This window comes from Silurus aristotelis (assembly GCF_946808225.1).
Source record: "Silurus aristotelis genome assembly, chromosome: 1".
NCBI classification, from domain to species: domain Eukaryota; kingdom Metazoa; phylum Chordata; class Actinopteri; order Siluriformes; family Siluridae; genus Silurus; species Silurus aristotelis.
In genome coordinates this window covers 22,459,953-22,475,404 of record NC_139574.1, presented here as the reverse complement: position 1 = coordinate 22,475,404, position 15,452 = coordinate 22,459,953, and the positions used below count along the sequence as shown (strand labels likewise).

The 15,452-nt window shown below is 39.4% G+C and overlaps 1 protein-coding gene across 1 annotated transcript in view; it reads right to left on the bottom strand.

Moving 5' to 3' along the window:
* Positions 1–15,452, bottom strand: part of dpyda (dihydropyrimidine dehydrogenase a) — a 139,977-nt gene that overhangs the window by 15,798 nt on the left and 108,727 nt on the right. The window contains exons 17-19 of the mRNA XM_083550841.1: positions 15,152–15,272; positions 14,696–14,815; positions 1,464–1,606 (exon numbers count right to left, since the gene is read on the bottom strand). Coding sequence (XP_083406967.1) covers positions 1,464–1,606; positions 14,696–14,815; positions 15,152–15,272 — 384 coding nt within the window. The remainder of the gene's footprint in view (positions 1–1,463; positions 1,607–14,695; positions 14,816–15,151; positions 15,273–15,452) is intronic.

The window sequence follows — 15,452 nt, the reverse complement described above, 5'->3', positions numbered from 1 at the left end:
GGTAAATCTTCAACTAAAGATTATTGATTAAAAATTGGATAACATTTACTTTTCCAGGATACAGGACTAGACATACACTATGCAGCAAAAATGCAGCTTGTGTGCTGTGAAAGGGAATGATAATCAAAATGCGTCTTGGTGAACAGCTGCCTCAAATGTATGACCAGGGATCTGGTCTTCAATAATCACGTGTGAAAAAACAATCTTGAGAGAAATCAAGAGAAATCAATACAGGATATAAATGGACTTCATTATATTGTTTGTTCTAAGAAGAATATGTAGTGATGTAGTGTAGCATCAATCAGTATTTAGAGACAATAGTACGAATGTCTCTAACACCGAAGCAGACATTGAAATGTCCAGAAAACAAAAAAACCTGATTCTCCCATTCAAGCCTACTATGTTCCTTCAATTCACATTACAAGACTTCCTGATTGTGTCATATACAATTACAATGCATTCTTGTACTGCCATTTTTTAATAAATGTCTCGGTTACTATTTATATAGAATTCCAAAGGCGTGTGGTGAAATGATATATTTTTCTTGTTAAAATTTTTTTCCAGCATAAAACACTGCAGAGAACCAAGACAGCGTGCTATTTTACCATCATAAGTAATTTTTTAGTCTTTGGCTATGATAAAAGGCTACTGCTGTCTGTGTTGGTTATTTTGCAGTAACAATTTCACAAAGCCGTGGGCCTTTGAGCATCACTGAATAAGTGCCACATCTTCTAAACAAACTGCAGACTTCCAAGTTACATCCTCATCCAACTCAGAATTCACATCACTAATCCTCAGCTAGAAACTTAACCAAGAATATATTCGCTTTCATCACTGGTGAACAAAAATCGGTCCAAAAAAAAAAAGAACGCTATATTTTTTGCAAGATAAAATACAAATTAAAGCTTTTTCAAGGCAGTGAATTTGTAATTGAAGGCATTATGATGCGATCAAGAGCCGTTTTTTTAATACTTTAATTAAATTTTCTTTTTAATTCATAAGAAGAGTCTCTGGATGAATTGCAAAAAAGCCTCTCAGATCCCAAGTGTTGAGACTTAACAGGTTGGTGACAGAGAGACATTACTGAAACATTAAATCATCTTTTAAAAATAGTGGATGCATTTATTCACATTGATTCAATTTGCATGCAGATTCTCTAAGTGAGTACTCACTAGACACAACCCCACTGAGAATACAGAGAGTTTGAAAACACTTTGCAATCTTCCTTTGACATTTAATGCTTAGAGATTTTTATTTAACTCCACGTTTTCCAATGAAAATTCTGTCTACATGAAAGAGATCTATTTCCAGAATACTTTAAGATGGATTATAATGAAATGCAATATAGTCGTAAATTAACATAGAAATTTGATTTGATATCTTGTGTTATTTTTATTTAAATTTTTTTCTGGTTTTGAACTAATTTACAAGCTAAAAACAGTAAATATCGAGAGTAAAATTACCTGTAGCACTGAAGCACCAGCATGGAGAAACTGTAAGCCAGACTCAGCAGAATCAATGCCCCCAGTGGCTAAGATGGGAAAACCAGGGAGTGCCCTGGCTATGGCTGACACTGCACGCAGGACAATGGGACGAATTGCACTGCCTGAATGAATGCAAACAGACAACAAATGAGCAAATTAATATTTCATTCATAACATGTAATACCCTTTAGAAGCATCTAATATCTAAAATGGATGAAATGATCTCAGCACAATACCTCATCTAAGAGCAAAATGATTCTCATTAGCATTAATCATGTCAGTCATTCTTTTTTTTTTTCTTTCTCTTTTACAGACCCATACACAAATATTTCATTTCAGTGTCAGAACTTTGGGGAGTGCTGTACCTTCTAATGTTACAACCTTTATTTATTTACTTGGGGCTCAGTGTCCTGAATGAATTAAAATCGGTGACAGATGGAGTCGTTTATCACATTAGATTTAACCACAGTTAGCTGGCAGGCCTTTGCCTCATTGATCAGTGGGAGACATTGTCTCCCCTCATTTAGCTCCAGTGTCACTAATGTCCAGTGTGGAGACACAGGAACACATGCAAAGCCCAGCTTTCTCCTTCATGTTAAATGACCCTCACTAATCACACAGAGAACATAATATAATCCTCAGCAGTATAGATGACATGTTTATTACAAAGAACAGAGGACATGCTTCTGAAATAATCAGTTTAGGAGATGTAGCTTCACTGATCTAATTTCAAGTCAGTAGTGTAGAAAGATCAACACACATTTCTAATAAACATTTATTTTTTAAAACCTGGGCAATACCAATCACACAAGTATCAATGGTTGGCATGACAGACATCTGCATGTTTGCAGAGCTGAGGCATCCTCTCACCTTCACCGAGTGATGAGTTTATCTCCTCTAATACCATTCTGCACACTCGTCCAATGAAACATGCAATCACTGACACCTAGAGCCATGTAATCTACTGACATGAATTACAGTCAACTTAGTCAGGGGACACTTAGCAATTCTGCTAGCTGACACTCAAACGTAAGCTTGGGGATTTGAGTGTAAGTGTGGGTCACATTCACTGCCCTCCGGAGCACTGCAGAGAAACTACTGAAGCTTCTAATTGCATTAGAAACGGATGAGCAATGCCCAACGACTCCAACTCCGCCCACATTACAGCCCAAACACTATTTCTGTGTGAATAATCATTTCAGAAGCTGAAAAGCCTCAAGACCAAATATGGCAGAAAAGGGGTAATAATAATAATAATAATAATAATAATAATAATAATAATAATAATAATAATAATAATTCATCCTCAATAACTACTTCATCTGAATTTGAGTTTATCTGGGCATGATGTTGGAAGCAGTGGTCACACCAGAGAGGACATACTTAATGATAATAATAAAAGTTTAACTGAATTTTTTGTGTCCTCTGTTGCACAAAGAAAATGAAAGGGCTGTTGGGTTGTGGCTCCTGATTTCAGGTCAGTGGTTATGGTATTAAATCTTTAGTCACTAGTTGGGTTGTTGCTCTTTCCTGATATCAGCCTGTGACTGTTTTCTAATGTTACTCAACAGTTATGACCATTATCACAGTCAGTAGAGGGGTTTGGCTATGTCTGGAACCGATGTCAGTAGTGTGTTTTGACTGTTTGATATAAGGCTTGTAGATGATTATTGATGATATTTCATCTGTGACTGTGTATGTATCTCAGAAGAGCAGCTGTCTGTAATTTCTGGTGTAATCTGTGACAGAAAGTAGGCAGACTGTGTCTTGTTTCCTGACCATTTATAAAGATCTAGGTCTGGCTGTGGATCTCAGAACATTAATTTAGCTAGTGCTGTGGGATGATTTAAGGTCAGAGGTAAGGTTATGGCTGTCTCCTAAATTCACAATACTAGTTACACTGTAAATGTGTTTTTATCTTAGGTCACTGGTAGGAGGCCGTTGCACCAGTGAGCATTGTCCTCATTTTTCCTGTTTCATCTATTGTTGGTTCAATCGGCATGAGGCACTCATGTAAGACACACACGTAGCACCTGTGGTTTCGATGAATAATTCTAAGCACAGTGAGATATACACAGAAATCAAATAAGACATGGCGAGTTTGAAAATGTAAGCATCGGATAAACATGAGAAACAAGGAATGAACATCCAAAGAAAAACAATTAGGGTAATCCACCTAAACATGACCTACAGGATCATAATGAACATCCCTACCCACTCTGTGCTGTCTGTTACATTGATGTATATAGCAACAGTACTGTGTCAAGAATCCTGAACAATGTAATACTTCAACTCATACATGTAACAAATATGGGGTTTAGGAAGTGATTTGGATACATAACAACAGAACAAAATAGGCTGAAAGAAGAAGAAAAAGAGAAACAAACATTATTCTTGCAGTTCCATATACCAACAAATAATGAAATTTTTAACAATAAATAACAATATAAAACAAGTTTTTTAAAGCATTTTGCTGTAATGTCTTTTATCTGACCAGTTCAATGCCACTGAAGCATAGTTTTACCTTGATAATACTAGTGCCTTTCATTTAATAGTTCTTCTTTTTCTTCTTCTTTCGGCTTCTTCCATTAGGGGTCGCCACAGCGGATCATCTGTCTCCTTTACATCTGCCTTTTTCAAACCAACTACCTGCATGTTTTCCCTCACCACATCCATAAACCTCCTCCTTGGCCTTCCTCTTCACATGTCCACACCATCTCAATCTCGCCTCCGTCACCTTGTCTTCAAAACGTCCTACATGCGCTGTCCCTCTAATAAACTCATTTCTAATCCTGTCCATCATCATCACTCCCAACGAAAACCTCAACATCTTAAGCTCTGCTACCTCCAGCTCCACCTCCTGTCTTTTACTTAATGACACTGTCTCTAAACCATACAACATCACAGGTCTCACCACAGTCCTATAAACTTTCCCTTTCACTCCTGCAGATACCCTACTATCACAAATCACTCCTGCCACTCTTCTCCACCCACTCCACCCTGCCTGCACTCTTTTCTTCACTTCTCTAACACACTCTCCATTACTTTGCACTGTTGACCCCAGGTACCGGAACTCCTCCACCTTCTCCAGCTCTTCTCCCTGCAACCGCACCACTCCACTGCCCTCCCTCTTATGCACACATATGTACTCTGTCTTACTCCTACTGACTTTCATTCCCCTTCTCCCCAGCGCATACCTCCACCTCTCCAGGCTCTTCTCAACCTGCTCCCTACTCTTACCACAAATAACAATATAATCCGCAAGCATCATAGTCCATGAAGACTCCTGTCTGACCTCGTACGTCAACCTGCCTATCACCACTGCAAACAGGAAAGGACTCAGAGCCGATCCTTGATGCAGTCCAACCTTCACCTTGAACCAGTCTGTGGTTCCTACTGCACACTTTACTGCTGTCACACTGCCCTCATACATGTCCTGCACCACTCTCACATACTTCTCTGACACACCTGACATACAATACCACAACTCCTCTCTCGGCACTCTGTCATACGCTTTCTCTAAATCCACAAACACACAGTGCAACTCCTTTTGACCTTCTCTATACTTCTCCATCAACATTCTCAAAGCAAATAATGCATCTGTGGTGCTCTTCCTCGGCATAAAACCATACTGCTGCTCACAGATGGTCACCTCTTATCTCAGCCTGGCTTTCACTCCTCTTTCCCATAACTTCATGGTGTGACTGATCAACTTAATTCCCCTGTAGTTACTGCGGGTCTGCACATCTCCCTTTTTCTTAAAGATCGGTACCAGCACACACCTTCTCCATTCCTCAGGCATCCTCTCACCTTCCAAAATCCTGTTAAACAATCTTGTTAAAAACTCCACTGCCATCTCTCCTAAACATCTCCACGCTTCTACATGTACGTCATCTGGTCCAAGCGACTTTCCACTCTTCATCCTCTTAATTGCTGCTTTAACTTTCTTCTTACTAATCCTATCCACTTCCTGCTTCACCATCTCCACACCATCCAACCTTCTCTCTCGCTCATTTTCCTCGTTTATCAGCTGCTCAAAATACTCCCTCCATCTTCCCAACACACTCTCCTCACTAGTCAACACATTTCCATCTCCATCCTTTATTGCTCTAACTTGCAGCACATCCTTCCCAGCTCTGTCCCTCTGCCTGGCCAATGGATATAAATCCTTTTCTCCTTCCTTACTGTCCAACTTCTCATACAGCTCATCATATGCCTTTTCCTTCGCGTTCGCCACATCCCTCTTTACCTGCTCTTGCATCTCCTTGTACTCCTGCCTACTTTTCTCCTCACTCTGTCGATCCCAATTCTGTTTTGCCGACCTCTTTCTTCTTTTGCTCTCCTGCACTTCCTCATTCCACCACCACCTCTCTTTGTCTTCCTTTTTATTTCCAGATGTCACACCAAGTACCTTTCTAGCTGTCTCCCTTATCACTACTGCAGAGAAAATTTCACACTACAGTCTTCCTCCTTCAGTTTTCACCATCTTATTCTTCTTTCAGTCCTCACTCTCCTCCTCTTCTTCTTCACCTACAAAACCATCCTACAGATCACCATCTGATGCTATCTAGCTACACTGTCCCCTGCCAACACATTACAGTCTCCAATCTCCTTCAGGTTGCATCTCCTACATAGAACATATTTCACCTGTGTGCACCTTCCTCCACTCTTATACGTCACCTAATGATCCTTCTTCTTAAAATAAGTGTTCACCACTGCCATTTCCATCCTTTTAGCAAAATCTACCAACATCTGCCCTTCCACATTCGTCTTCTTAAAGCCATTCCTACCCATGAACTCCTCATCACCTCTGTTCCCTTCACCTACATGCCCATTGAAATCTGCCCCAATCACCAATCTTTCATTCCGAGGTACACCTTCTACCACTTTATCTAACTCACTCCAGAATTTTTCCTTCTCCTCCATCTTACAGCCCACTTGTGGAGCATAGGCACTGATGACATTTATCAACATGCCTTCAACTTCCAGCTTCATGTTCATCACCCTATCAGAAACTCTCCTCGCCTCCACTAGACTCTTACTGTACTTTTTCCTTCAGAATCACCCCTACACCATTTCTCTTTCCATCTATACCATGATAGAACAGTTTAAACCCACCTCCAATGTTCCTGGCCTTACTCCCTTTCCACTTGGTCTCCTGAACACATAACATATCTACCTTTCTCCTCTCCATCATATCAGCTACCTCTCTCCCTTTACCCATCATAGTACCAACATAAACCTCCACTTCTCCTTTCCCTGCAGTCTCTGTAGACATCTTCCTCCTCTCCTTCTCCTCCTTCGGCCAACAGTAGCCCAATTTTCACCGGTACCCTGTTGGCTAACGATACCTGTGGCGGTCGTTGGTAACCCAGGCCTCGACCGATCCGGTATGAATTTCTGATTTGTGATCCGCATATTTGATTTGGCACATGTTTTACGCTGGATGTCCTTTATAACACAACCCTCCACATTTATTCGGGCTTGGGACCGGCACTAAGAGTGCACTGGCTTGTGTAACCCTAATGGCTGGGTTGCCTTTCATGTATTAGTTATATAATATAATATATAGACAATAGGTTTCCATATTATCATTCTGGTGAACACTGTAAATACATATGGAAAATGTAATAAGTTCTTTTTTAAATTTTATTTAATAATGTAATTCATTTCCATCCTAATTTCTTTACAATTCTACATAACAGACCTTGCCTAAATATTCATTGAAAAGAAAATTTAAGTTCAAGTATATTTCTATAGCACTTTTTTACAATTGCTTTACAGAACTTAAGTATTAAAGTGAATGATGTGTATTTATCCCTGATGAACAGCCTGGGGTGACTGTGGCAAGGAACAACTCCTAGGATGAATGAGGAAGAAACCTTGAGAGGAACCAGACTCAAAAGGGAACCCCTTCCTCATTTGGGTGATATAATAAATCTTAAAGCAATCCAAAACACCATGAAAAAAAAAAAAAAAATGTTTTGGCTATTCATACAAGATGATTTATAGATATGTAATAGAATGATCAATTTACAAAAAGGATTGCTAATTTATAAAAAAAAACTAAACAAAAGGATATTCATTTTAAAGTACGGTCTCTTTAGAATGTGGACTTCAGAATGTGGAAGCAAAGGACTTCAGTTTCTAATACCAGCAATTCCGATTTGGTGGACTGAGAAAGATACATAATTCAGCATTTGGATCCATGTGCTTTCTGTTCAAAATCTGCAAAAGGCCATGCTGCTCTGTGGGTACCCAGTGCATCCTGACTGTGAACATCTCTGTAGTCAACTCCTTTTTCTCTGTTAGCCCTAGTTGTGGTCACTGTGCACCCACAGTGGAGGAGATACGCACATCATTCTCCTGTCCACACATTCTGATTTGCATGTAATATAGAAACACGGGTCAAACCTTTGGCAGAAAGATGGGAAGATGAAGATGTACTGCAATGGGACACATATACTCTATGGGTCAGAATGCAAGAAAAATTATCAATCACTGAGAAGAATGTTTTATGTTGGCACTAGGAATGACAAAATTTACGCAAAATATTGCCGGCTGTCGGCAGAAAAGGAAAAGGCTATGCTTTAAGCACTAACATCCTCTTATAGAAAATGGTCAAGTTGATTTCTGAGCCTTTCAGCACAGACTCACAAAGGGCCTTCAATTTCCCTCTGCCTGGCTGCTATACAGAAAATGAATGTGCGGGCGCATGAAGACGCTGCAAGGCTGTATTGCATCAATAAATTATGGCTCATGTGCTTACACCGGTGTGCAGCGCATTGTAAAAGACATGTTATAGTAGAATAAGCATGAAATATAAAAGTGTTTTTTTTTTTTTTCTTTTATATTTGAACAGCTCCTGACCCACTCTCCTTTAGCTCGCAACGCTTGTTTACCAATGGCATTTATTTTTACAGTGAAAGATCACTTTGCTCCCACAGGTTTTTTTTTATTTTTTTATATATCACTTTTGGTGATTTGCTGAGAATGAAACCAAACAAACCAGAACTGCTGTATGAATGAGGTGAGGTCACAAGCAGAAAAGCAGAAAAGTTATATACACTAAAACCTGGCTGTAAAACCTGGTTGTGATACAGTATATCGCTATCCTATCATAAGTATTTCCACAAAGTTCGAAGTACAGATTTGTGTACAGGAGATCTTCTGTTGTGCTGTAGCATTATATTACCACTCAAGGGAACTTAGGGGGCTCAAACCTGTTTCAGCATGACAATGTCTCAAAAGGGTGGCTCATGAAGAAATGGTTTGCCAATATTGGAGTGGAAAAACTAACGTGGCCTACACAGAGCCCTGACGACCGCCCTGAAAACCATTAGGGTGAACAGGAAACACCTGTGTCTGAATGTCTAAAGTTAAAATATTTTCACACAGAACTTTAAAGCAATCATAGGATGAGATTTTAAAGTGAGCTCATTACTGAACATGTATTTTTGTGAGACTATTAGCATGTCCTGCCTGTGAATTTCCACACCCTTAAGACTGTGGATTCTAATTTATACAGCAAATAAAGGGACAGACAGAAACACACATAGAGTGAGAAAGAAAGATAAAATGGTGTATACAAAGAAGAAAAACGAGAGAAAGAAACATCCAACAATAATGTTCATTTTTCTGCTTTATCTCTATGGGGTTTGTTTGTCTCATCTGCCATGTCCCCAGAGAGTTCAGTGATTGATAGCCTAATCCAATGGCTGTGCTTAAGGAACCTCATCTTATTCTGTGTTCTTATCATTAGAAGTTAGCCTGTGCTTATGTTCACGGCTCGCTGCCTGCTTCTGGCCCATGAGATTTAAGGGGTCTGGCCTTTAGAATATATTTAACACAAAATTGAAATCTTGACAGTGCTTAGAAGTCTGTCCTCAGCGATGCAGCTTTAATTAATCATTTAATTAAAATAAAAGGCCTACTGTACCATGGTCTGTCTAACACACAGGCTGCTGTGCTGATTACTCAAACATGCAGCTCTAATTTAAACAGCCACAACCTCTTGCATCACAAACACCAGATAAACATCTCCGAACTTCAGTGTGTTCACACAGATAGAAGGAAAGAGGCTGTTCTAGGTAAATAAAAATTTTAACACAAAAGACACACTTGCTTTCTTTTTTTTTTTTTGACAGGTGTCTGCTGTCAACATAGAGCAAGGAGTTTTCTACACTTGTAGCCTGCCAAACCAGCATCTTAGCTCTTCTTTCTGCTATGAATGCATCAGTGCATCAATGCTCATACAGTCTGAATACATACTGAATACAACTAGAGATGGCAAAAAAAGCAGAACAGGCATTCAGACGGTGCTGAACTGAACTATACTGCTCCTTTTCTCATTGTTGTTACAGAGTCGATCATCATACAGCAGAACAAGAAACACTGGCTGATGTGCACATATTATTCCATTAAAGAAAAAGTAAGAACATCAGCCCTCGGAGTCTTACTATGCTGCTCTGTGTTCGTCAAAATAGAGACAGTGAGGAAAAAAATCAATAGATGATTATTGTGATCAATGAATGAAAAAGGGAAACAGCATAAAAAGGGAAAAAGTCAAAATGATAATGTACACAACTCATTATGTAGACCAGAGAATTACTAAATTTGTTTGCGCAAACACATTCATTCTCTTTTTCTTTCTTTCCCACTCTCTTGCTCTCTCAGATGATAGGCTTTCAGTTATGCAGTAGCATACATGCCAACATCCTGTAGCTCTCAAGGGGGCTCTGACACCACTCAATCCATGGCACTGCACTCTAATGAAGGCTGGTGCGTGCACACACACCTACACACACACACACACACACACACGCACGCACACACGCACACACGCACACACGCACACACGCACACACGCACACACACGCACACACATTCAAGCGCTCTCAATGTGAACACACTCATATGAACACTGGCCACATCTTGCTAAGTTAACTAAGTTAAAACCAACAAACCTAAGCTACAAATGAACCCACTCAAGACAGACATACACCAAAGTAGCAGTTTGGCCTGGATTACCCTTTATTCTGAAATTGAACATTCAGCTGCAACATATTCTTATTCAGTTGCCATATATTCTCTGGTATTACTAACAGAATAAATAAACTGTGCAAAAGAACAGAAATATACTTTACTGTGGAAGTTTGCTTCATAGAGATCTATTCATTTCTTGTATTGCAGCATGTTTTTCCCCCCTTTTTTATATACTATATAAATCAAAGAATTGGGACACCTGACTTTTCCAGCCATGCGTGGTTCTTCCCCAAACTGTTACCACAAAGTTGGAGGTACATCATTTTATAGGATGTTTTTGGATGCGAGCCCTATACAAGATGACCCAAACTTGTTCCAGCATAACAGTGCCCCTGTACATTGCCAGGTCTATGAAGATATGGCTTACATGGGTTTGAATGGAAGATCTTGAGTAGCCAGCTGAAAAGCTCTGACCTCAACCACATATTTCATAAGCACATATGGATCTTATAATCAGGTGTCTACAAATTTTGTTAATATAGTGAATGTCTACAAAGAATCTTGCAGATAGTTTCTAAGAATTTTTTTTTTTTTACATGACATTTTAATCCAAAACATTTGCTTTGTTACTTTCTATTAAGTCTAATTTGCAAATTATTTCTGCTCCCATTCTTCACCAACTCTGAAACTAAAAATAGATAACAGACACTGTTATAATTGCATATTTTAATGTCATTGTTATTATTCGTTTTATGGGTTGATATTTAGCCACAAATTTTATTATGACTATATGGCATTGTTCAGATTTAGACTAAAGTAAAAGCTTGCAATCTAATGTAATTTTAAGAAGCTTGCCATGCTTAAAAAGCAGAGAAGATAAGTAGTAAGCAGTAAGCTCACAGACAGCCAAAATTTTGACAAATTAATGTAAAAATATGTAAGAAATAAATAATAATTAAAAAACAATTTAAAGACTCTTAACATATAATAAATATAATGTTTAGATTGAATTAATTGCTTATATGCTACATTAATTGTGAATTCAATGTACTGTACTGGGGAGTCAACACTTTTCTCATAATTATTAAACCCAAACAATTTCAAAGCCAGGTCCATGTTTGAGTTTCAGAATTGTATTAATCAAGATCAAGTAATAGTCAATAAAGGTCAATAAATTGACCTTACAGAAATTTCTGTGGCTTTTATTATTATTTTTTTTGTCTCTGCAATGTCCTAACCAATGGATGACTGTATAAACCCAGTCACAATATTATCTGTAAATGAATCTTTTTATTTTCCCCTAGAATTTTACAGAAGAATGATAAATGTAGTGCCATGCTTACAGAGAAGAAACACTTATGACCCTAATAAGGAAACTATAGACATGTGATTTTGATTTTATACAAATCCTCAGCCTTCTGGCATTTGAAGCTTTGTTTCCATATATAGAGTGTATAAACTGGGCTTGTTACAGTGTGTTTTATATAGTACATTGAGCTCCTTCATATGAAAAAGCCAAAAACCCCTTTGAGAGCTTTATGTGAATCAAAGATACATTGCATCTTTCTTTATACTCTGCACCAAAATATTTCGATAGACAACAAATTTATGTATATTCCTGAATTCTGTTTCAAATAAGAGGCCTGACACCACAGTTCTTGACTCTGTAGTGTGGAGATGCAGCAAAACTTGAGATTTGAGTGTATGAGCTAGAGCCTGCTGAAGAAGCCTGGCAAAGGAGACCTTGCCCAGCTTTGATCTCAGAGACATACAAAATGTATCAGCTACGAGAAAAAAAAAAAAAAAAAAAACCTACACGCGCACATACTAAGGTGGAGGGGCTTGAGGCTGTCTTTTAGTAGCCAACAGACAGGAGGAGAATATTTTCTCTAACAGGAGGCTGTATGTGTTTTCCACTGACCTGTTACACATAGGAATTGAATAACCACAGTGCAGTGAACTAAGGTGAAGATAAGAAATCTTTCATCATTTCAGAAATGATGTGCAAGTAGTAGCTCCTTACGCTACAGCCAGAGTGAAGGAAAAAAAACAAAAAAAAAAGTGTCTTTCTGCCCTTTTACCCTCTTCGTTCTATTTTCTACAAAGCTGCTATAGATATGATAAAAGTACGCTAGGCAAATTTCACATTGCTTATTTGAGGATGGAATTCTTGGAAACACATAAATACAGTGTATACTGTACTTGCAGCATAGCATTAAAAACCGAGCTCACAGGAGTGTGACAGATTTGTCTTTACATCAAATCCCATATATCACGGCTGTGGTGATTTATGGGCCCGTGGAAGTGTGGCATAGGTCTGCAGCCTGTAGGAGAATGGATGCTAGACAGAACTGTAGCAAGTCCTGATAGGCTCAACTCCTGTGGCATATCAAAACCCAGCAGGCTAATCTTAAATAGGAAAAAGATGACACTAAGTAGTTTTGCTTACATAAAATTCTGGCACAATAGTCTCTCCATTCATTTTTAATGCCTCCTTTTTTTTGCTGGGCCAGGTTCTGGGCCACATTCTGTCATTTCCTCTGTTCTTGAAATCCCAGTCATTGTGGCAAAGCAGAGAGTAACAGGATAACAGGAATGGGCCTGCAACAGGATGTCTTCATATGTCATGCTAACAGTTGTCATTCTGTCCACAAACAAGCACATTCACTAAAACACAATAAAAAGAAATCCTGATTCATAAATAGCATTAACGAAGCAGCAGCGCAACCGACCAGCAGAATCCATACCAGGAGGAGGGGGGAGCAACAGCATGTACATGAATTATTGAGCACATGGCTGAAGCATACCACTGACTGGACAGCAGCTCACGCTGCCCTCTGATGAAGTGCAATGGCTCCAGCACAGAGGAGGTGAGAGCAGACAATCAGGCTTCTCACACTCCAGCAGACACAATTTGGGGTGGGGGGGCACACTATCCATTCCAGAACAACTCACAGCGAACAGGTGATCCAACAAATCACATTGCTTTTTTAGGAGGAGAGTCTGTACAGTAATCTTAGAAATATCAAATAAGGAAGCCATAGAAGCACATGAAATACACATGAAACACATAGGCTGCACTCCCTGCAGTGCAGTAGAGGGAAAAAAACACACTCTTTTGAAATTACATCAGTCTAATGTTTTCTTGAACTGCGATGCTGCCGCAGACAATGTTAACATCCCATAGCAACCAGAGTACCTTTGTTTTACAGCCCGCCATTGAAGCACGCCGCTCTGACTCTGGAAATGTGCTTTTTTCCTCCCTTCAAAAGCCCTTACTGCACACTTACATGAGACAATATTCAAATGACAACACTTGAGAAAATGATACTATCAGGAATATTTTCAAGAACTACAATGCCTGGGAAATTAGATACACTTGCGGTATTGTCTCCTTCTGAATGTATACTGAAATTGTCGAGCAACCACTGCTGGATGAGTACTAGAGCTTAAGCAATTACTGCCAAATCTGGGAGCAAAATCCAACATTTACATCTCTTAAAAAACATAAGTGATGCCTGGTTGCTAAATACTGAGATAAATAGTAAAATTTTTCTTAAAACAAAACTTTCCTAAAATTTCGACGTATTTTGAGAGTGGCCTGTCAGGAAGTGTGGTTTGCTCAGCATAACCATAATCCAATATGCAATAACAGTTGCTTTACCAGATGTGCTGTTGCGCTGCAAGAGAACAGGTTGTTTCTTGTCTTTAAAAATACATTTTAAACCATTAAAATTACACCTAGCAAATCATTCTGTTAAGACACGTTGGTTCTTTTACTGAAAAATCTGTACACTTTAATTAATAAGAGAAAGAAGAGAGGCAGTATTAGCTTTCAGCCTCACTTGACTCCATCTGTCACTTCTATTAGAGGAAATGTCCAGCAGTCCTGCACAGCAACTCACACACTCACACACACACACACACACACACACACACACACACACACACACACACACACACACACACACACACACACACACACACACACACACACTTACATGAGCTACAGCTGAGTTACTGCATTTATTCCAAAGTAAGCCCGGAATTGACACAAACATACTGTAGTTACAAATGAAAAGAGAAAGAACAAGTGTTTCTATAAATCCACACATTTCTACTTGCAAATAACAGATTCAAATAAATAATTTTGCACACTCCCGCGATCTGGCGGTGCTGTCCCTACGGAAAAAGCAAATGGATCCAGTGAGATGGGTGACACTTACCAGACACGCCGCCATATGTGGTGCGCTTGTCTCGGCCGATGCCAGGCCAGGGAGAGCCGTCTGCCTTCAGTCCCATCAGGCCTGAGACCGTGTTGGTAGCAGTGACGCCATCTGCACCACCTACACCCACGGGGTTCAAAAATTAGCCACATAGTGGGAGGAAGAGAAAAAGGTGAAAGCTAGCTCGCAAAAAAGCTGCAGATTGTGGGATAATGTAGGGCTTGCATCGAACCCCATGCTGCCAGGTCATTCCATTACACAATCATCTCTCACCTGATCGCTACTCGTCATTGTGCCAAAGCTTACTATCAACATAACCGAAAATGTGCCCCGTGGATGGAATAACACGATTGTAAGTTGCGAAATCTGCTAATGTAAAATCTATTTATTGATTTATTTATTGATCAGTGTTCTGGTTAAGAGTGATAAAATGGGTGTAAAAAAAAAACAGTCTACCTTCATGTGCAGCCTTGGCAATATCCACAATGTTGGTGACATTAGGGGTCAGCTTGGCAAAGAAAGGGATCGTGACAGCTTGTCGTACCCAGCGGCAGATGTTCCGCACCAGCTCTGGATCCTTTTCATATGTGGTTGGGGAAACAAACAAACAACAACAACAACAACAAAGTGATTCACACACACAGCTGAAGAAAATGTGCAAAAACACAAAACAGGGCAACTTAACGTTGGCAGTCTGTATTGGCGGTGTGTGTGAGAGATGAATGAGAGACAGGGAGAGCGAAATCCTCAGCGCAAG